The 23,540-nt window shown below is 53.6% G+C and overlaps 1 protein-coding gene across 1 annotated transcript in view; it reads left to right on the plus strand.

Annotated features, from left to right (window-relative positions):
• The window catches only part of LOC140430804 (cyclic nucleotide-gated channel beta-1-like), a 332,757-nt gene that overhangs the window by 93,119 nt on the left and 216,098 nt on the right, over positions 1-23,540 (plus strand). The window contains exons 17-18 of the mRNA XM_072518510.1: positions 18,726-18,882; positions 20,862-20,891. Coding sequence (XP_072374611.1) covers positions 18,726-18,882; positions 20,862-20,891 — 187 coding nt within the window. The remainder of the gene's footprint in view (positions 1-18,725; positions 18,883-20,861; positions 20,892-23,540) is intronic.

Below are 23,540 nucleotides of genomic sequence, written 5' to 3' on the forward strand. Positions count from 1 at the left end.
ATTGAAATATACATGTGTCCTTTACATTCTGCATTCCTTCACTCTGAGAGGTTTTTGTGTAAATGTACATTTCCCTTCCTCTGTATAAGAGGCACCTGCTTGTCAATGCCTAACTTCCTCAGTCTGCAGTACCTGTCTGATGTGACTATCTTACTCTTGAGAGGAATCGATATATGTGTACCTTGGTCTGGGAGATGTATGGCTGACAGAATGACTCCCTCAGTTTAAGAGGTATTTGGTAAACAGTACAGATTTCTCCTTAAGTCTGACTTCCTGGAGTACACCTCTCTGTGTCCAAGAGTTATATGTCCCTCAGTTTGGGAGGCATCTACCAGACAGTGTGACTCCCTCAGTCTGGGAGATGTCCATCAGCCAGAGTGACTCCCTCAGTCTGGGAGGTGTATATCAGACAGAGTGACCTCCGCTGTCTGGGTTGTGTCTATCAGACAGAGTGACTCCATCAGTCTGGGAGATGTCTATCAGCCAGAGTGACTCCCTCTGTCTGGGAGGTGTCTATCAGACAGAGTGACTCCCTCAGTCTGGGAGGTGTCTACCAGACAGAGTGACTCCCTCAATCTGGGAGATGTCTATCAGATAGATTGAACCCCTCAGTCTGGGAGATGTCTATCAGACAGAGTGACCTCCGCTGTCTGGGTTGTGTCTATCAGACAGAGTGACTCCATCAGTCTGGGAGATGTCTATCAGACAGAGTGACTACTTCAGTCTGGGAGATGTCTATCAGCCAGAGTGACTCCCTCAGTCTGGGTTGTGTCTACCGGACAGAGTGACTCCCTCAGTCTGGGAGCTGTCTATCAGACAGAATGACTCCCTCAGTCTGGGAGGTGTCTATCAGACAGAGTGACTCCCTCAGTCTGGGACGTGTCTATCAGACAGTGTGACTCCCTCAGTCTGGGTGGTGTCTATCAGACAGAGTTACTCCCTCAGTCTGGGAGGTGTCTACCAGACAGAGTGACTCCCTCAGTCTGGGTGAAGTCTATCAGACAGAGTGTCTCTCTCAGTCTGGGAGGTGTCTATCAGACAGAGTTACTCCCTCAGTCTGGGAGATGTCTATCAGATAGAGTGACTCCCTCAGTCTGGGAGGTGCCTATCAGACAGTGTGACTCCCTCAGTCTGGGAGGTGTCTATCAAACAGAGTGACGCCCTCAGTCTGGGAGGTGTCTATCAGACAGAGTGAGTCCCTCAGTCTGGGAGATGTCTATCAGACAGAGTGACTCCCTCAGTCTGGGAGGTGTCTATCAGACAGTGTGACTCCCTCAGTCTGGGAGGTGTCTATCAGACAGAGTGACTCCCTCAGTCTGGGAGGTGTCTATCAGACAGAGTGACTCCCTCAGTCTGGGAGATGTCTATCAGACAGAGTGACTCCCTCAGTCTGGGAGAAGTCTATGAGACAGAGTGACTCCCTCAGTCTGGGAGTAGTCCATCTCAGTGTAAAAATCATTCAGCAAATATATTTAAAATGAAGTGAAATCTGCGATTAATGGAATTAACCTTTGATTATTAATATTCCAAAAATTATATTCAATATAACAAAATGAGCTACACTGAATGAAAATACGAAATAATTTATTGGAGAATTAAAATATGAACTAAATGAGTTACAGTTTAATGTCTTAACCATCCGTTTTGTCCAAAGCTGAACACTGAAAGTTTAAGAAGGAAAATTCAATAAAAATTAACTTTTAGCATTTCCAGTCATGTGTTGTCAATTTATTCATCAATGCCCCAAAGCTGCTCTTGAATTTTGAACAGTTCATTACTATCATCATCAATTTAAGAGGTATTAATCAGAAGCTGGGCCTTTTTGGTTCAGGTTTAACCAGTGATGTGATAAGGCAATGAGGAACGGGGAGTAGACCGCTTGTCATTCAATGGCATTACTATCACTAATTCCCCTGCTATCAACATCCCAGGGGTTGTCATTGGCCAGACACTGAACTGGACCAGCGATATCAATAGGGTGGCTGCAAGAGCAACTCTGAGGCTGGGAATCCTGTGGTGAGTAGCTCACCTCCTGACTCGCCACGGTCTGTCCATCAACTACTGGAGTGTAATGGAATGCTCTCCACTTACCTGGATGAGTGTGGCTTCAACAACATTCAAAAAGCTCAAAACCATCCAGGACAAAGCAGCCCGCGTAACCAGCACCCCATCCACAAACATTCACTCCTTCCACCAACGCACATTAGCAGCCGTGTGTACCATTTACAAGGTGCTCTGCAGCACAGTAGCACAGTGGTTAGCACAGTTGCTTCACAAGCTCCGGGGTCCCAGGTTCGATTCCGGCTTGGGTCACCGTCTGTGTGGAGTCTGCATGTTCTCCCCGTGTGTGCGTGGGTTTCCTCCGGGTGCTCCGGTTTCCTCCCACAGTTCAAAGATGTGCAGGTTAGATGGATTGGCCATGATAAATTGCCCTGGGTGTCCCAAAAGGTTGGGTAGTGCTACTGGGTTATGGGGATAGGGTGGAGGGCTTAAGTGGGGTGCTCTTTCCAAGGGCCGGTGCAGACTTGATGGGCCGAATGCCATCCTTCTGCACTGTAAATTCTACGATTCTATGAACTCACCAAGACTCTTCAGCACCTTCCAAACCCATGATCACTGCCATGTAGGAGAACAAGGGCGGGGGATACATGGGAACTGCAGCTCCGAGAAGTTCTCCTCCAAGTCACTGTGCTGTTCCTCCACTGTCGCTGGGTCAAATCCCTGGAACTCCCTTCCTAACAGCACTGTGGGTGTACCTACATCTCAAGATCTGCAACAATTCAAGAAGGCAGCTGACCACCATCTTCTCAAGACAATTAGGGATGGGCAATTATAGTATCACCAGGAGTCCCAAAAAGGTTAGTCTAAGAAGTTTTATTTTTCTTACAAAGTAAAGCCACACAGTGGCAGAGAGCACAATTAGGTCAAGTCGGAAAGATCTGAAGATGCCAGTTCCCGGTTTTTATCGGGTGAAGTTAATGAGCCCCGCTGTTGGGTCTCTGCCCCTCAGCGGGGGCAGGGGGCAGGGGGGGGGCGGGGGTGGTGGGGAGTGGTGGGGAGCTCTTATTCCACGAGCCCCACAGAGTGATCAATCGGGCTGTCCCCGTGGATCTCCTGGGAGTTACAACATCACTCCCCCACCAAAGTCCACAAGTCCCTCTGTCGAAGAGGTGGAGGAGAGGCGTTTTACAGGAGGTTATACGAATGGGAAACCTGGTCGGGGAGGCGGCGATGTGATGGTTTTTGGATGGGCTGGAGTTTCCCAAGGTAGAGGAGGAGCTGGTTCAAGGGTTGGGGGCCCCAATTGGGTTGAGGGAGGTGATGGACAGTATGGGGGTGATGCAGGCAGGGAATGCTCCAGGCCCGGATGGGTTCCCAGTGGAGTCCTATAAAAAGTGGGGGGATCTGGGGCCACTGCTGATGAGGGCATAAAATGAGGCAAGGGAGAGGGAGGAACTCCCCCCCCCCCCCCCCCACCCCCCACCCCCTACATTATCGCAGGCGTCCACTTCCCAAATATTGAAAAAAGACAAAGATCCGGAGAAGTGTGGGTCATTCGGCCTGATATCGTTACTGAATGTAGACGGCGTTGGCTTCGCAAATCGAGAACTGCGTCCTGGGGGTGATAGGCAAATGTGAGGAGGTTGCTTAACCTAATTATGATGCTTTCGGAGGGGAGGAGGTGGAGGTAGTGGTGGCGATGGGTGCGGAGAAGGGTGCAGTGGGAGTACCTGTGGGAGGTGTTGGGGCAGTTCGGGTTCGGGCAGGGGTTTGTGGACTGGGTCCGGTTGCTATACCGGTCGCAAGTGTGTGGACGAACCAAGTGAGTCCGGGATATTTTGGGTTGCGTCGGGGGACGAGGCAGGCGTGCCCGCTCTCCCCTTGCTCTTTGCTTTGGCGATAGAGCCGCTGGCAATGGCGCTTAGGGCATCGGAGGACTGGAGAGGGATTGTGCAGGGGCGTGCCGAGCATAGGGTCTCACTGTATGCGGATGACCTGCTGCTATACATTTCGGACCGATTGGGCAATATTGGGAACATTATGGGGATTTTGGAGGAATTTGGCCAGTTCTCCGGGTACAAGTTGAACATGGGAAAGAGAGAGGTGTTCCCGATTGAGACTAGAGGGCAGGAGAGGATATTAGGGGAGCTGCTGTTCAAGGTGCTGGGGGCGAGGTTTAGATACTTGGGCATCCAGGTGACATGGGGCTGGGTGCAGCTGCACAAGCTGAACTTGACTCAGTTGGTGGAGCAGATGAAGGGGGACTTTAAGAGGTGGGACGTGCTGCCATTATCGCCTACAGGACGGGTGCAGACAGTAAATATGACAGTGCTTCCAAGGTTTTTGTCCGTGTTCCAGAACCTCCCAATCTTTTTCCTGAGGTCGTTTTTCAAAGCGGTGAATGCTCTGATCTCTGGGTTTCTGTGGGCGGAGGATACCGCATTGGGTCAGGGGGGCTTTCCTGGAGTAGGGGTGAGGTTGGGGGAAGGGGGGGTGGGGTGCTGGCATTGCCAATCATGATGAACTACTACTGGGTAGCAAACATTGCCATGGTTAGGAAATGGGTTGTGGGCTGGGGGGTGGGGGTGGGGGTGGGGGGGGGGGGGGCGGGGGGTGTTGGGGTCGGCGTGGGGCCAGATGGAAGCAGCATTGTGTAGGGGGACAGGTTTAAGGGCTTGGTTGTCAGTGTCGCTGCCATTCTCGTCGGCCAGGCACTCCGTGAGCCCAGTGGTGGTGTCAGCTCTAAGAGTGTGGGGACAGTGGAGGCAGCATTTGGGACTGGAGGGTGCCTTGGTGTGGGCATCGATCTGCGGCAACCATAGGATTGCGCTGGGAGGGTTAAATGCGAGGTTTCTGGGATGGCCGCAGGTGAGGATTGACTGTGTCACTTGGAGTCTCGCTTGGAATCTGCACGTTCTCCCCCTGCCTGCGTGGGTTTCCTCTGGGCGCTCCGGTTTCCTCCCACAAGTCCCGAAAGACGTGCTTGTTAGGTGAATTGGACATTCTTGTTAGGTGAATTGGGGCTGGTTTAGCACACTGGGCTAAATCGCTGGCTTTTCAAGCAGACAAAGGCAGGCCAGCAGCACGGTTCAATTCCCGTACCAGCCTCCCCGAACAAGCGCCGGAATGTGGCGACTAGGGGCTTTTCACAGTAACTTCATTGAAGCCTACTCGTGACAATAAGCGATTTTCATTTCATTTCATTTCTAAATTCTCCCTCTGTGTATCTGAACAAGCGCTGGAGTGGCGACTGGGGGCTTTTCATAGTAACATCATTGCAGTGTTAATGCAAGCCTACCTGTGACATTGATAAAGATTATTATTATTACCCTCGCCAACAACGTTGCATCTCCATTCAACAGCGAGATCGGGTGGTACGATCCACACTGCTCCAGGTCTTTGTCCTTCTTTAGAATGAGCGATATCGAAGCCTGAAACAGTTTAGGGGTAGCCTTGTTATTCAATGACATTACCATCACTGAATCCCCCACTATCAACATGATGGGTATTACTATTGACCAGAACTGAACTGGACTAGCCATATAAATACTGTGACGACAAGAACAAGTCAGAGGCTAGTAATCATCGGTAAATGACTTACCTGTTGACTTCCCAAAGCCTGTCCATCATCTATAACGTACAAATCAGGAGCGTGATGGAATGCTTTCCACTTGCTGGGATAAATGCAGCTCCAATAACACTCAAGAAGCTTAATACCATCCAGGACAAAGCAGCCAGCTTGATTGGCATTCCTTCCACAAACATTCACTCCCTCATCCACTGACAAACATCGGCAGCCGGGTGCACCATCTATAAGATGCACTGCAGGAACTCACCAAGACTCCTTAGGCAGCACCTTCCAAACCCACAATTGCTGCCACCTGGAAGGACAAGAGCAGCAGATACCTGGGAACCCCACCACCTGGAAATTCCCTTCCAAGCCACTCACCACCCTGGCTTGGAAATATATCACCGTTCCTTCACTGTCACTGGGTCAAAATCCTAGAACTCCCTCCCTAACAGCACTGTGGGCGTACATACACTGCAATGACTTCCGAAGTTCAAGAAGGCATCTCATCACCACCTTCTCAAGGGCAATTAGTGATGGACAATAAATATTGACCTAGCGAGCGATACCCACACATCGTAAATTAATTATAAAAAGAATACCAGGGCAGCCAAACCCTTCCGGAAAGTTCTGCAATCTCTCTACATTTAAATGGTATACTGTTTTTCTATTTCTCCTGCCAAAGTGAATAAGTTCACTTTTTCCCACATTATACTCCATCTACCAATTGTTTGCTCACTCATTTAACCTATCGATATTATCCCTTTGCAGCCGGTCTACCTTCCCTTGACAACTTACTTTCTCACCTATCTTTGTCTCATCAGCACATTTATCTACCATAAATTTGGTCTCCTCCTCCTCATCCAAGTCATTGACCCAGATTGTAAATAGTTGAGGCCCAGCACTGAGCCCTGGTGCACTCCAGTTTGCAAGGTACTTCCTGAAAGAACTCCAATAAATTTGTTCAACGCGATTTCCTTTTCAGAAAACCATATTGGCTCTGCCTGAAACAGACCTACATAAATAATGGGCCAAGATGTTTCGAACCCCACCACAAGATTGGTTTACCTGAAGCAGGCAGTGCCCTGATTAGATGGTTCTTTCAATCAAAACGAGGTAAAAGGATACGGGGAAAAATCAGGAGAATGGCACTGTCATAATGCTCATTTGGAGATCAGTAGCAACATGATGGGCTGAATGGCCTCTTTCTGTACCATAACAGATCTGTGATTCTGTGACATCATAGAAGAGCACTTTTCCAAATGAAAGTTTATTTTGTCCTGGGATGGAAAGATAATTTATTATAAATGGCCCAATTTTGAAAAGTGTAAATGAGCAGAGAGCCCTTGGTCATTAACACAAATCCTTAAAGGTAGCAGGGGAATTTGATAAGGTGGTTAAAAAAAATCACTTGAGTTACTTAGGTTTGATGTGGAGATGCCGGTGTTGGACTGGGGGTGGGCGCAGTAAGAAGTCTTACAACACCAGGTTAAAGTCCAACAGGTTTATTTGGAATCACTAGCTTTCAGAGCGCAGCTCCTTCATCGGGCGAGTGATTATTTAGGTTATAAACAGAGGCATAGAGCGTGGAAACAAAGATAACTGTCAGCCAGAGTATTTTGCATATTTTCGTGCTCCATTCTTCAAGAAACACTTTTGCAAGGGGACAGGGGAGGTTTACCATAACGATATCAGGAATATGGGTTTGTGGTGTTTTTACAATCGTAACCTTGAATCTCAAGTCAACTGGATTCCCTCAACTTCAACCAGAGGGAGTTACACTCCAGGGAATGTAATTTGGGTCCGCAATGTCCAACTAGCCCTCCCGTGCAAAGGAAGATAAGTCAGCTCAGAGTGTGACCTTCCTCCAAATAGTCTAAAGTTCAACTATTTTCTTCACTAGATTGTAATTTCCTGAATATTGTAATAATAATAATAATCTTTATTGTCACAAGTAGGCTTACATTAACACTGCAATGAAGTTACTGTGAAAAGCCCCTAGTCGCCACACTCCGGCGCCTGTTCAAGTACAGAGGGAGAATTCAGAATGTCCAAAGACGGCACATCTTTCGAGACTTGTGGGAGGAAACCGGTGCACCCGGAGGAAACCCATGCAGACACAGGGAGAACGTGCAGACTCCAAGTGAGACTCCAAGCGACACAGACATTGTTGGGCTGTCTTGACTGTTGTGTCAACAACCAGGACAGACTGTTGGCGATGGTGACCCCCAGGAACTTACAGCTATCGACCATCTCTACTTTGGAGCCATTGATGTAGAGGGGGGGGGGGGGATGTTGTACAATGCTTCCTGAAGTCGAAGATCAGGGGCGGGATTCTCCGACCCCACGCCAGGTCGGACAATCGTCGGGGGCTGGCGTTAATCCCGCCCCCGCCGTGTCCCGAAGTCTCCGCCACCAGAGATTCGGCAGGGGTGGGAATCGCGCCGCGCCGGTCGGCGGGGGCGGGAGTCACACAGCGCCGGTCGGCGGGCCCTCCCCCACCGATTCTCCGGCCCGCGATGGGCTGAAGTCCCGCTGCTGGAATGCCTGTCCCGCCAGCGTGGATTAAACCACCTTTTGAACGGCGGGACAAGGTGGCGCAAGCGGGCTCTGGGGTCCTGGGGGGGGGGGCGTGGCGATCTGGCCCCGGGGGGTGCTCCCACGGTGGCCTGGCCCGCGATCGGGGCCCACCGATCCGCGGGCGGGCCTGTGTCGTGGGGGCACTTTTTCTTCCGCCTTCGCCATGGTCTTCACTATGGCAGAGGCGGAAGAGATCCCCTCCCCTGCGCATGCGCGGGGATAACGTCAGCAGCTGCTGACGCTCCCTCGCTTGCGCCGACCCGCGTCGCCCGGCGAAGACCTTTCGGCCCTGGCTGCCGTGGTGCCAAAGGCCTTTCCCGCCAGCCGGTGGAGTGCAAACCACTCCGGTGAGGGCTTGGCCCCTAAAGGTGCGGAGACCTCTGCACCTTTGGGGCGGCCCGACGTCGGAGTGGTTCCCGCCACTCCATTACGCCGGAACCCCCCGCCCCGCCGGGTAGGGGAGAATCCCGCCCCAGTTCTTTGATTATGATAAAGCATGCAACTTGCTGGATGTACAAATAGTATAAATCACAACTTACACAATATCCCAAAATGAGAACAAATGTTGTCTTCTATAAGAGAATTCTACATGTAAACGTTCACTTAATACAAATATTAGACTTTAAAAGAGAACTTAGACATCCATCAAAGTAATGTTATCTTGATTCCCGAGAGTTTAAAATGGATCTGACGTGGAATTGCCCACTGCCACCACCTCCCATAATAATTCAAATTACATGGAGATATTTGGAATGAATTTTATGGTGTTGTATAATTAAAAGGTGCCGTGGAAGATGGTCATTTGCGTTCGGTGAGAAGAACCTCCTATTATTTTTTTAAAAACTTATTAGAGTACCCAATTATTTTTTTTCCAATTAAGGGGCAATTTAGCATGGCCATTCCACATAACCTACACATCTTTGGGTTGTGGGGGTGAAACCCACATAGACACGGGAAGAATGTGCAAACTCTCCATGGATAGTGACCCAGGGCTGGGATTCGAACCCGGGTCCTCAGCGCTCTAGTCCCAGTGCTAACCACTGCGCCACCGTGCTGCCCTAAGACCCTCCTATTATAATTATGTTTCCCATTCAATTTCTAAGAAATATCTTTCTGAATTTATTCTGCCGAAACTAGGGTTGGGTAACCGTCATGTTGGTCAAACTGTTTGGTCAATGTATCGCGTCCAATAAGATAATAAAACTTGGGGCCTAGTGTTACTTCATCCGATTGTGGTTTCACGTATCAAAACTAGTCCTGTACTTTAGTGTTAGTTGTCATCGTGTGGACTCTTAGGATAATAGAAACATAGAAAATAGGAGCAAGAGGTGAACATTTGACCCTTGGAGCCTGCTCTGCCATTCATTATGATCATGGCTGATCATCCAACTCAATACCCTGATCCTACCTCCTCCCCCCATATCCTTTGATCCCCTTCGCCCCAATGGTTTCTAGATGTGTGTAATCTTTATCAGCAATGTCACATTGATAAGAAGAGAGTTGACCATGCACTGGGTGCCAAGGGGCACAGCATGAGAGGGGGCATGGCCATGAATTGGGGGAGTTGCATAACTGCGGGCCTGAAGACAGGGGTTCAAGAAAGAGAGGGCCTGAAGGGGGCACATGAAGGGAACATGAAGGGGGGTTCTTCGGTGACCCCAAAGCAGGGTGTCGGTCATTTGGGGGGGATGCTAATATCAGTGATAGAGGGGCTGGATGCCTGTGAGTGGGGGGTGGTCTCTGCTGATAAGTTGGAGTTGGGGGGGGGGGCTGATGTATAGTTGTCTGGAGATCGGGACACCCTTTAAGAATGGCACCGCGATCTCTGAGGAACCAGTATTGCTGGTGTCTTTCGGTCTCCATTCCCAAAAATTCAAACTTTGGGGGAATTCAGTGAAAATCTCCCAAGCTCCAAAAAGACGACTAAGGGCGGGATTTACTGACCGCCCCGCCGTGTGTTTTTCAACGGGGGAGGTGGCCCGCCAGTTGCATCTACCACTTTCGTCACTGTCAACGGGATTGACAGTTGACTGCACCCCTTGCCGCTGGGAAACCCGTGCGCCGGCGTGAGACCAGAATTTCCTACCGGTGTGAACAGCCGGAAAATCCTGCCATTAAGTGTGTGAGAATTGCAATGGGAATCGCGTAGCTCAGTTCGCACCGGTTTTCCCTCCCAAAATAGCTTAGTCAGTTTTTGGGAAACCTCTGCCCATTAGGACTCTTGTCATCGAAACAGAGGAAGCTGAGGGGTGACCAAATCAAGGTATTCAGAGATTAAGTTAGGTTTTGATATAGTAGATAGTGAAAACCTATTTCGTCTGATGAATTGGTGGCACGCAGTGTTCCCGCCGGCTGCGAGCAGGCCCATCCTGGGCCGAGAATCGGCGACCCGGCCGAGTAGAGCGGCCCGCGACCGGCGCCGCGCCAAACACGCTCTGCTCTGCGGAGAATCGCGTGCCGGCATCGGGACGGCATGGCCCGGTCACGGGGATATTCCAGCCTGGCCCCAGGTTGAGAGAATCCCACCCCTTGGATTTAAAATCATTGGGAAAGATCCAGAAACTTGTCTGCATCTCGAATGCTCTACCTGAAAAGGTGGGATGGCACGGTGGCACAGTGGTTAGCACTGCTGCCTCACACTGCCAGGGACCCAGGTTCAATTCTGTCTTGGATCACTCATCGTGTGGAGTTTGCACTTTCTCCCCGTGTCTGCGCGTGTTTCCTCCAGGTGCTCTGGTTTCCCCCACAGTCACAAAGATGTCCAGGTTAGGTGGCGTGGTCATGTTAAATTGCACCTTAGTGTCCAAAAATATGCAGGTTAGATGGGGTTACAGGGATAGAAGGGGGGAGTGGACCGAGGTAGGGTACTCTTTCAGAAGGTCGGTGGGCCGAACAGCCTCCTTCTGCAGTGTAAGAATTCTATGGTGAAAGAATTGGAATTTGTAGCATTCGGGATAAAAATTGTGTGTGTGTGTCGAAGCGTAAATACTCCTTCAAAGAACCAACAAAGGTAAAACAGGCTAACTGGTCTCCCATGCTGAATGTTTCAATGATATCCTGGAAGAAGACAGATCTGAATTAAGATGAACAATTCTTGCGTACTCCCTTTTTGTTCCCATAATCTAAGTTCCCATTCCTATGTATGGGATAGATCTCCAGTAACCAAAATGTCTTCCTCCTGTTAGTTCCTGTAATGTGTGACCTCTTTTAGTGCCTGAAATGTATGACCTCTGATAATATTTATTATTGTCACACAAGTATGCTTACATTAACACTGCAATGAAGTTATTGTGAAAATCCCCTAGTCTCCACATTCCGGCGCCTGTTCGGGTACACTGTGGGAGAATTCAGAATGTCCAATTCACCTAACAGGTACGTCTTCCAGGACTTATGGGAGGAAAGCCGCTATGAAGCAACAGTGCTAATCACTGTGCTACCGTGCCTATGTAGGCATATACATCAATACTGACCTGTTGGGTCATACGGCTTGTTCCTGGAGTTTAAATGTTTCATGATATTTCTAATCTGCGATGTGTGATCTGGTTTAGCACAGGGCTAAATCGCTGGCTTATAAAGCAGTCCAAGGCAGGCCAGCAGCACGGTTCAATTCCCGTACCAGCCTCCCTGAACAAGCACCGGAATGTGGCGACTAGGGGCTTTTCACAGTGTGGTATTATAGGTATTACGGTACCTGAGAGGCTGAAGTACCATTGGTAGAACCTATATGCTTGCCATTGGCTAGAGTGCATAATAGCTCCGCCCTGATAGGCGGGGTATAAGAACCCGTGCCATCCCAGCAGCCCTCATTCTGTACCTGAGCTGCTGGGAGAAACATCTAGCTTATCAAAGTCTTCAGTTGTACTACAACCTTGTTTTAGTGGTCATTGATCGTGCATCAATTCAATGAGCTAGATTTTAAGAAGAAAGGATGGAGCTTCAAATCAAGCCGGATGTCTGCAACTTAGCAGCAAACTCAGCGGCGATCTTTAAGCACTGGCTGGCGTGTTTTAAAGGGTACCTCGAGACGGCAGAAAACGCACCCATGGGAGAGCAGAAACTGCACGTCCTGCACTCAAGGGTGAGCCCGGAGATCTACACCCTCAACGAGGAAGCGGAAGACTTCGATGCAGCAATCGAGCTGCTAAAAGGACACTATATTCGCCCAGTAAACCAGGTCTACGCCCGGCACCTGCTTGCAACAAGACGGCAAACCCCTGGGGAATCGTTGGAGGAATTCTACCGTGCACTCCTGGTGCTGGGCAGAAGCTGCAGCTGCCCGCAGGTTTTGGCGAGCGAGCACACAGAACTCTTAGTCCGGGACGCTTTCGTGGCAGGTATGCTTTCATCTCAAATCCACCAACGCCTGTTAGAGAAAGACACCCTGGGTCTTTCCCACGGGCCCTTGCAGGCTCCCTGGACGTGTCCTCCAGGAACACCCGCGCCTACGTTCCCGACCGCGCAGCAGCCCCCTGGGCAGTGTGGAACCCTGCAGCGGCCGACCCAGAGACTTCCCCCATTCCCCCGCAGGCCTACGCTGCAAGGCGGCCTGCCAACCCCGAAGAGCCCCGCTGCTACTTTTGCGGGTAGGCCAAGCACCCCCGCCAGCGCTGCCCGGCCCGCGCATCCACCTGCAGGGGATGCGGCAAAAAGGGCCATTTCACGGGGGTATGTCAGGCCCGAGCGGTGGCCGCGGTTCCAGCGGCGACTCCAGACTGCCACCACAAACTTATCCATGGGCCCCGTGTGGCCAGCGGTCGCCGCCACCCCCATATCCCAGGCCACGTGCGGACCCCGGGCGCCGCCATCTTGTTTCACGGACGCCACGCTTGAGGGACGGGTGCCGCCATTTTGTGCACCCCCGGCCATGTGCGATCAATGGGAGACGCCATCTTGGATGGGCCCCCAGGACCCCAGCTCGGCTGACCACACACTGCCTGAACAGAATTCTCAACTACTGCGATTGGCCTCGGTGACTCTGGATCAATCTTGACTTCGAACACTCTCAATCGCTACGACGACTGTTTTGATCAACGGCCACGAGACGTCCTGCCTACTTGACTCTGGGAGCACGGAGAGCTTCATACACCCCGACACGGTAAGGCGCTGTTCCCTCCTCATCCACCCTGTTAATCAAAAAATCTCACTGGCCTCCGGTTCCCACTCAGTGGAGATAAAGGGGTTTTGTTTAGCAAACCTCACAGTCCAGGGATGGGAGTTCAAAAATTTCCATCTCTACGTCCTTCCCCACCTCTGCGCGGCTACACTCCTGGGTTTAGACTTCCAGTGTAACCTTCAAAGTCTGACCTTCCAATTCGGTGGCCCTAAACCCCCCCTTACTGTCTGCGGCCTTGCGACCCTTAAGGTCGATCCGCTTTCCCTGTTTGCGAACCTCACCCCGGATTGCAAACCCGTCGCCACCAGGAGCAGACGCTACAGTGCCCAGGACCGGATCTTTATTAGATCAGAGGTCCAAAGGCTACTGAGGGAAGGGGTCATTGAAGCCAGTAAAAGCCCCTGGAGAGCTCAAGTAGTGGTGGTAAAGACCGGGGAGAAGCATAGGATGGTCATCGACTACAGTCAGACCATCAACAGGTTTACGCAGTGTGGTGGTATGTATTAGGGGTAGTACGGTACACCATGAATGCCGAGGAGCTATTGGAGGACAGATGCTGGGTCCCGATTGGATCTGCCACCTACTGGGCTCCACCCAGATAGGCGGGGTATAAGAACCCGGTTTAGTCCCCGCAGCTGCATTCTGTGACTGAGCTGCTGGGGAACAAGTCTGAACAAGTCTGCTCAATATAGCCTCGATTGAAGTTCTCTCCGTCTCGCCTCGTGTGTGATCGATGGTGCTACAATTTATTGAGCAGACTTAAAAAGGAATATGGAGCTCCGGATCGCCCGGTGCCTGCGAATCGGCCCCCAAGCAGCTAATGCAACATTGGCGTTTAAACACTGGCTTTGAGGGGTACCTTCGAATGGCCCCCGGCAGACCAATGGAAGACCAGAAGATGCAGGTCCTGCATTCCAGAGTGAGTCCCGAAATCTACGCACTCATCGAGGACGCGGAAGAATTCCCAGCGGCGATCAACTTGCTGAAGGAGATCTACATTAGGCCCATCAACCAGGCCTATGCACGCTACCAGCTCGCGACGAGACGACAAATCCCCAGGGAATCGCTGGACGAATTCTTCAATGCGCTGACGATCCTGGGAAGAAACTGCGACTGCCCAGTGGTAACGGCGAATGAACATACGGACCTCCTGATCAGAGACGCTTACGTAGCAGGTTTGGCATCGTCGCAAATTCGCCAGAGACCTTTAGAGAAAGACTCTCTCGGACTCACAGAGGCACGGGCCCTTGCAGCCTCCCTCGACGTGGCCTCCCAAAATGCCCGCGCCTATGCCCCCAACCGCACTACAGCCCCTTGGGCTCCGTGGACCCCCGCCGCGACCGACCCCCCGGCACCCCCCACCCCTCCGCAGGCGTGCGCGGCCAGAATCCCAGACCACCCGGGGGGGCCCCGCTGCTACTTTTGCGGGCAGCCGAAACACCCCCGCCAGCGCTGCCCGGCCTGCTCGGCCACCTGCAAAAGCTGCGGTAAAAAGGGGCACTCCGCAGCGGTGTGCCAGTCCCGTGGGGTCGTCGCTATCTCCGGGGAACAAACGGGACCATGGGCTCAACCCCCCCAGCGACCCACGGGCGGCCAACGGGCGCCGCCATTTTGGACCCCAGACACCACGAGGGGGGGACGGGCGCCGCCATCTTCCTACCCACGGGCCGCGTGCGATCCATGGGAGCGGCCATTTTGTCCACCCCCGGCCGCGTGCGACCCATGGGAGTGGCCATTTTGTCCACCCCCGGCAGCATGCGATCCATGGACGCCGCCATCTTGGCTGACAGGCAAGGACCCCGGCGTGGACGGCTCCACACTGCCTGAAGACAACGATCTGATGCACCAACCACGTTTGGCATCGGAGACCCTCGACCAGTCGCGGCCCCGGACGCTCCAGACGACAACGACAAAGGTGCTGGTGAACGGGCACGAGATGCCGTGTTTGATCGACTTGGGGAGCACGGAGAGTTTTATTCATCCGGACACGGTAAGACGCTGTTCCCTGGTCATTCGGCCAAGCACCCAAAAACTTTTCCTGGTGGCGGGGTCCCACTCCGTTGCAATCAAAGGGTTCTGCATCGCAAACCTAATGGTGCAGGGGAGAGAGTTCAAAAATTACTGGCTGTATGTCCTCACCCATCTCTGCGCTCCCACTCTCCTGGGGTTGGACTTCCAATGCAACCTCCAGAGCTTAACATTTAAATTTGGCTGCCCTATACCCCCACTGACTATCTGCTGCCTCGCGACACTCAAGGTCGAACCGCCCTCCTTGTTTGCGAAACTCACCCCGGATTGCAAACCCGTCGCCACGAGGAGCAGACGGTACAGCACCCAGGACCGGACGTTTATCAGGTCCGAAGTCCAGCAGCTGCTGAAGGAAGGCATAATCCAGGCCAGCAATAGTCCCTGGAGAGCTCAGGTGGTAGTAGTGAAGACAGGGGAGAAGCAGAGGATGGTCGTAGACCACAGTCAGACCATCAACAGGTACACGCAGCTAGATGCGTACCCTCTTCCCCGCAGATCCGACATGGTCAATCGGATTGCACAGTACAAGGTCTTCTCCACCGTGGACCTTAAGTCCACTTACCACCAGCTCCCCATTCGCCCCGGTGACCGCAAGTACACTGCCTTCGAAGCAGACGGGCGGCTATACCACTTCTTAAGGGTTCCATTCGGCGTCACGAACGGAGTCTCGGTCTTCCAACGGGAGATGGACCGAATGGTTGACCAGCACGGTTTACGGGCCACGTTCCCGTACCTCGACAACGTCACCATCTGCGGCCACGACCAGCAGGACCACGACGCCAACCTCCGCAAATTCCTCCAGACCGCTAACGCCCTCAACCTCACCTACAATGAGGAAAAATGCGTGTTTAGCACCGACGGTCTAGCCATCTTGGGCTACATAGTGCGTAATGGAGTGATAGGCCCCGACCCTGAACGCATGCGCCCCCTCATGGAATTCCCTCTTCCCCACTGTGCCAAAGCCCTGAAATGCTGCCTGGGCTTCTTTTCTTATTACGCCCAGTGGGTCTCCCAGTATGCAGACAAGGCCCGCCCACTAATCCAGTCCACTACTTTTCCCCTGTCGACAGAGGCTATCGCAAAGGCCACGATGCGCGCCATCGAAAGTCCCTCCCCTTCCAAATCAAGAGCGACGCATCCGACGTAGCTCTGGCGGCCACTCTCAACCAAGCGGGCAGACCCGTGGCCTTTTTCTCCTGTACCCTCCATACTTCCAAAATCCGCCACTCCTCAGTCGAAAAGGAGGCCCAGGCCATAGTAGAAGCTATGAGACATTGGAGGCATTACCTGGCCTGCAGGAGATTCACTCTCCTCACGGACCAACGGTCGGTGGCTTTCATGTTCGATAATGCACAGTGGGGCAAGATAAAAAACGACAAGATCTTGAGGTGGAGGATCGAACTCTCCACCTACAACTACGAGATCTTGTATCGTCCCGGGAAGCTAAATGAACCTCCTGACGCCCTGTCCCGCGGCACATGTGCCACCGCACAAGTGGACCGCCTCTGAGCCCTCCACGAGGACCTCTGCCACCCGGGGGTCACTCGCTTTTTCCATTTCGTCAAGACGCGCAACCTGCCCTACTCCATCGAGGAGGTCAGGACAGCCAACAGGGACTGCCAAATCTGCGCGGAGTGCAAACCGCACTTCTACCGGCCAGAGAGGGCGCACCTGATAAAGGCCTCCCGTCCCTTTGAACGCCTCAGCATGGACTTCAAAGGGCCCCTCCCCTCCACCGACTGCAACACGTACTTTCTGAACGTGATTGACGAGTACTCCCGGTTCCCATCCGCCATCCCCTGCGCAGACATGACCGCCTCCACCGTCATCAAGGCCCTCTATAGCATCTTTGCACTGTTCGGGTTCCCCGCTTACATACACAGCGATAGGGGGTCCTCCTTTATGAGCGACGAACTGCGTCAATTCCTGCTCAGCAAGGGCATCGCCTCGAGCAGGACGACCAGTTACAACCCCCGGGGTAACGGACAGGTAGAGAGGGAGAACAGAACGGTCTGGAAGACCGTCCTACTGGCCCTATGGTCCAGGAACCTCCCAGTCTCCCGCTGGCAGGAAGTCCTCCCGGATGCCCTCCACTCCATCCGGTCACTACTTTGTACAACCATCAATCAGACACCTCACGAACGTCCCTTGTCTTCCCCAGGAAGTCCTCCGCTGGGACCTTGCTCCCGACCTGGCTGGCAGCACCCGGACCCAGCCTGCTCCGATAACACGTGCGGGCGCAGAAGTCGGACCCGTTGGTCAAGAGGGTCCACCTGCTCCTCGCTAACCCCCAGTACGCCTACGTGGTGTACCCCGACAAGATACGGTCTCCCTACGGGACCTGGCGCCTGCCGGAACTCCACGTACATTCCAGCCATCAGTCCCACCCTCTCCTCCACCGCAGCACCTTACAGGAGGATCGGTCCTTCCGCCGCCCTTGCCTAGGCCCCCCCACCCACCGACGCCCCCCGCAGGTGCTCCCTTCCCAGGTCAGCCGTTTTCCCCACCAGCACCGTCTAGGGGTTACGAAGCTGCTATGGAGGTCGAAGCCACGCTCCCGGAGTCACAGACGCCCGGGCCACCACCGGAGTCACCGCTGAAGCTCTGACGATCACAGAGGACGACCAGGGCCCCCGATCGACTGATTGCTTCATTTTCACTATAATGTGTAAATATAAAACACCGAATGTACATAGCTACCAGACTTGTAAATAGTTACCGAACACTGTTCGGGGGTATTACCGTACCTCCATAACTAATTATACCATGTTGTTATGTTTTGTAGTTGCTGGCCACCACCCCCGCCGGACTTTTTATTAACAGGGGGTGAATGTGGTATTATAGGTACTACGGTACCTGAGAGGCTGAAGTACCATTGGTAGAACCTATATGCTTGCCATTGGCTAGAGTGCATAATAGCTTCGCCCTGCTAGGCGGGGTATAAGAACCCGTGCCGTCGCAGCAGCCCTCATTCTGTACCTGAGCTGCTGGGGGAAACATCTAGCTTATAAAGCTAGTTGTACTACAACCTCGCTTTAGTGGTCATTGATCGTGCATCACACAGGAACTTCATTTGAAGCCTACTTGTGACAATAAGCAATTTTCATAAGCGATTTTCAATTAGTAATGTGTCATTTCTATTAGCTTCTGTAATGTGTAACCTCTGTGAACTTCAATTAGTCCCCTGTAATGAAATAAAAATTGCTTATTGACACAAGTAGGCTTCAAATGAAGTTACTGTGAAAAGCCCCTAGTCGCCTCATTCCGGCGCCTGTTCGGGGAGGCTGGTACGGGAATTGAACCGTGCTGCTGGCCTGCCTTGGTCTGCTTTAAAAGCCAGCGATTTAGCCCTGTGCTAAACAAATGTATAACCTCGATTAGTCCCTGTGTTTTTCAAGGCCCTGTAAATCACTATAATACGTTTTACATTTCCAGTTCCACTTCCAAAGCAGATGGAGTTGGAAGATGTTAGGAGTGACTGGGATGAAGACCTTCAATACCTTGATGCTGAAACACAGACAAGCGAGTGTGAGGCAATGGCACAGCTCACAAAAGAAACCGTAGTCACAGAAGTAACAGTGGTGACACAAAGGTACAATCTTCATTGTGTAAATACCCCCACATCTACTTCCATTTGCATGATTCTTCAATGCTGTCAGGCAAAAAAGGTGATTTATTAAACATTATAATGAGCTGAGAGTAAGAACAATGATAAAAAAGACAGGTGCCATCAAAGGCAACTATAATAAGGGGTAAATATTGCGATAAAATAATCTTTTGATTTATTGGCTAAACTAAGAGAGCCTTAAGAGTTGCTTCCAAATCCAGACTGTCTTTCTCAAGCCCCAAAGATTCTTCATCATTTAAATCACGAGGTATGAAGCCCATAGCAAAAACAAAAAGTTCTGAATTCTCCTTGAGTTCACGGTAGGTACTGGAACCCTGCCTGGTGACGTAGGACAATGATGTGCTGGACCCCTTGTCCCAGATCCCAGGAAATGAGCCACTCTGTCAGTGTTCGATTTGCAGTCTTTCCCTACCTACTTGGGCATCTGGAAGTTGACTTTTTCCGTGTGTTCCTTGACTAATTACCGAATCAACAGATCCCTATTTGTGCCAGCAGTGAGGAGTGCCTATTAATACGTGAGTCTCAAAAACAGCAATAGCCATAACAAGCAACAGAGCAGTGGTTGAATGGAACTTCCAGATGTCACTCACACATCTGAGGATATTCCAGCTGTTACGAAGATTTTTTGAGATTTGGCATATAAGCAGCAGGCCCTGGCAACAGTACCAGGGTGTGCAAGTGGCGCCATGGTGTCAGGGAGTGACCCCCCCCATGGTGTCAGGGCATGACCCCCACCCCCATGGTGTCAGGGCGTGACCCCCCCCATGGTGTCAGGGAGTGACCCACCCCCCATGGTGTCAGGGCATGACCGCCCCCCCCCCCCCATGGTGTCAAGGCGTGACCCCCCCCCCTTGGTGTCAGGGCGTGACCCCCCCCCATGGTGTCAGGGAGTGACAACCCCCCCCATGGTGTCAGGGCGTGACCCCCCCCCCCCCACCATGGTGTCAGGGAGTGACCCCCCCCCATGGTGTCAGGGCGTGACCCCCCCCCATGGTGTCAGGGAGTGACCCCCCCATGGTGTCAGGGCATGACCGCCCCCCCCCCCCCATGGTGTCAGGGCGTGACCCCTCCCCCCTTGGTGTCAGGGCGTGACCCCCCCTCCCCATGGTGTCAGGGAGTGACCCCCCCCCCCCATGATGTCAGGGCGTGACCCCCCCCCCCACCATGGTGTCAGGGAGTGACCCGCCCCCCATGGTGTCAGGGAGTGACCCCCCCCCATGGTGTCAGGGCGTGACCACCCCCCATGGTGTCAGGGCATGACCCCCACCCCCATGGTGTCAGGGCGTGACCCCCCCATGGTGCCAGGGAGTGACCCCCCCCATGGTGTCAGGGAGTGACCCCCCCCATGGTGTCAGGGCGTGACCCCCCCCCATGGTGTCAGGGCATGACCCCCACCCCCATGGTGTCAGGGCGTGACCCCCCCCATGGTGTCAGGGAGTGACCCCCCCCATGGTGTCAGGGCATGACCCCCCCCCATGGTGTCAGGGCATGACCGCCCCCCATGGTGTCAGGGGGTGACCCCCCCCCCTTGGTGTCAGGGCGTGACCCCCCCCCATGGTGTCAGGGAGTGACCCCCCCCCCATGGTGTCAGGGAGTGACCCCCCCCATGGTGTCAGGGAGTGACCCCCCCCCATGGTGTCAGGGCGTGACCACCCCCATGGTGTCAGGGAGTGACCCCCCCCATGGTGTCAGGGCGTGACCCCCCCATGGTGTCAGAGAGTGACCCCCCCCCCATGGTGTCAGGGAGTCACCCCCCCCCCATGGTGTCAGGGAGTGACCGCCCCCCCCATGGTGTCAGGGAGTCACACCCCCCCCCCCCACCCCCCACCACCACCACCACCATGACTGAAGTTGCTATTCTGGTAGCTAAAGGGGAAAGTTTCTTATTCTTTCCCCTCATAACTGTGTTTGCTTTCCCACTGCTGCTGCTCTGGAAACCAAAGTGAGGGGGCACCAGAAGAGGATGACAAAAGGTAAATAATTTACTGTATGTGTGGTAGTACGTATTAGGGGGTCATGTGGGACTGGAAGCCCTAATGTCATTGGCTGACAGATCCCGGGTCCTGGTTGGCCGTTGACCTCTAGCTCCGCCCTGAAGGCGGAGTATAAGAAGCCGGAGTCCTCCCCCGCAGGCCAGTCTACTACCGAGCTGCGGGGGAACAGACACGCTTAATAAAGCCTCATCGACTTCACTCTATTCGTCTCTCGGAGTCTTTGTGCGCTACAATTTATTAAGCGTGCCTAAAAAGGACTATGGAGCTCAGGATCATCCCGGAATGCCTGAGGATCAGCCCCCACGCAGTGAACGCGGCAGCAGCTTTCAAGCATTGGCAGACTTGTTTCGAGGCCTACCTCAGAACGGCCACCGGCCGGGTCACAGAAGACCAAAAACTACAGGTCCTGCACTCGAGGTTAAGCACGGAGATTTTCTCTTTCATCGAAGACGCAGAGGATTTCCAGACGGCGTTCGCAGCACTGAAAAGTCTCTATGTCCGCCCAGTAAACCAGATCTACGCTCGCTATCAACTCGCAACGAGACGGCAAAGTCCCGGAGATTCGATAGATGAATTCTACGCCGCGCTACTAATTTTGGGACGAGCCTGCAGCTGCCCTTCGGTGAACGCAAATGAACACACGGACATGTTAATGCGCGATGCTTTTGTGGCAGGTATGAACTCCTCCCAAATCCGCCAAAGACTTCTAGAAAAAGAGTCGCTAGGACTCTCAGAGGCACGGGCCCTAGCAGCCTCCCTAGACGTGGCCGCGCGTAATACCCGCGCCTACCACCCCGACCGCGCGGCAGCCCATTGGGCTCCGTACGTACCCATCGCGACAAACCCACCCCTCCCCCCCGGACACCCCACAGGCTTGCGCGGTCCAAACACCAAGTCGCACCGGGGGCGCCCGCTGCTATTTCTGCGGCCAGGCGAAACACCCCCGGCAGCGCTGCCTGGCCCGCGCAGCAATCTGCAAGAGCTGCGGGAAAAAGGGCCATTTCGTGGTTGTGTGCCGGTCCCGCGAGGTCGCCGCTGTCCCGGGAGAACAGGGAGCCCTGCACGCCGCTTACGCTCCCCAACCCCCCCAGCGCCCCATGTACGACCCGCAGGCGCAGCCACTCTGGGTCCCGACCACCGCGGTCCCGGGAGAACAGGGAGCCCTGCACGCCGCTTACGCTCCCCAATGCCCCCCCCGCGCCACATGTATGACCCGCCGGCGCTACCACTTTGGGTCCCGACCACCGCTCTCCCCGGAGAAGAGGGAGTTCTGCGCGGCTCTAACGCCCCCCAACCCCCCTCCCCTGCGCCCCACGTATGACCCGCCGGCGCTACCAATTTGGGTCCCGACCACCGCTGTCCCCAGAGGTGAGGGAGCCCCGCGCGTTCCTAACGCTCCCCAACCCCCCCAGCACCCCATGTGCGACCCGCAGACACCGCCATTTTGGGTCCCGGCCACCACGAGGGGAGGAAGGGCGCCGCCATCTTGGACCACCCCAGACCTGTACGACGCATGGGGGCGGCCATTTTGTCCACCCCCGCCGCCATCTTATGACCCCCCAGCCACGTGCGATGTATGGGGGCAGCCATTTTGTTCATCCCCGACGCCATCTTGGGCGGCAACAACGGACCCCAGTGTCGACGGCTCCATGGGGTTCAAGGAAGACGCTCCACTACTACAACCACGTCTCGCTTCAATAACGCTCGACCAAGCTCGGCCCCGGACACTCCAGACGACGACGACAACGGTGCTAATAAACGGGCACGAGACACCATGCCTAGTCGACTCCGGGAGCACGGAGAGCTTTATCCACCCCGACACGGTAAGACGCTGTTCCTTGACCACCTATCCCAGCGCACAAAAGATTTCTCTAGCTGCAGGATCCCACTCCGTACAGATCAAAGGTTTCTGCATAGTTACCCTAACGGTGCAGGGGAGGGAGTTCAAAAACTACAAGCTACACGTCCTTCCCCAACTCTGCGCCCCCACATTACTGGGATTAGACTTCCAGTGCAATCTACAGAGCCTTACTTTCAAATTCGGCGGCCCAATACCCCCACTCACTATCTGCGGCCTCGCAACCCTCAAGGTGCAACCCCCGTCCTTGTTTGCGAACCTCACCCCGGATTGCAAACCCGTCGCCACTAGGAGCAGACGGTACAGCGCCCAGGACCGGACCTTCATTCGGTCCGAAGTCCAGCGGCTACTAAAGGAAGGCATAATCCAGGCCAGCAATAGTCCCTGGAGAGCACAGGTGGTAGTAGTGAAGACAGGGGAGACGCAAAGGATGGTCATAGACTATAGCCAGACCATCAACAGGTACACACAACTAGACGCGTACCCTCTCCCCCGCATATCCGACATGGTCAATCGGATTGCCCAATATAAGGTCTTCTCCACCGTGGACCTCAAGTCCGCCTACCATCAGCTCCCCATCCGCCCAAGTGACCGCAAATACACAGCCTTCGAGGCAGACGGGCGATTATACCGTTTCCTAAGGGTCCCATTTGGCGTCACAAACGGGGTCTCGGTCTTCCAACGAGAGATGGACCGAATGGTTGATCAACACGGGTTGCGGGCCACGTTCCCGTATCTCGACAATGTAACCATCTGCGGCCACGACCAGC

This window comes from Scyliorhinus torazame, chromosome 10, assembly GCF_047496885.1.
Source record: "Scyliorhinus torazame isolate Kashiwa2021f chromosome 10, sScyTor2.1, whole genome shotgun sequence".
Taxonomy (NCBI): Eukaryota; Metazoa; Chordata; class Chondrichthyes; order Carcharhiniformes; family Scyliorhinidae; genus Scyliorhinus; species Scyliorhinus torazame.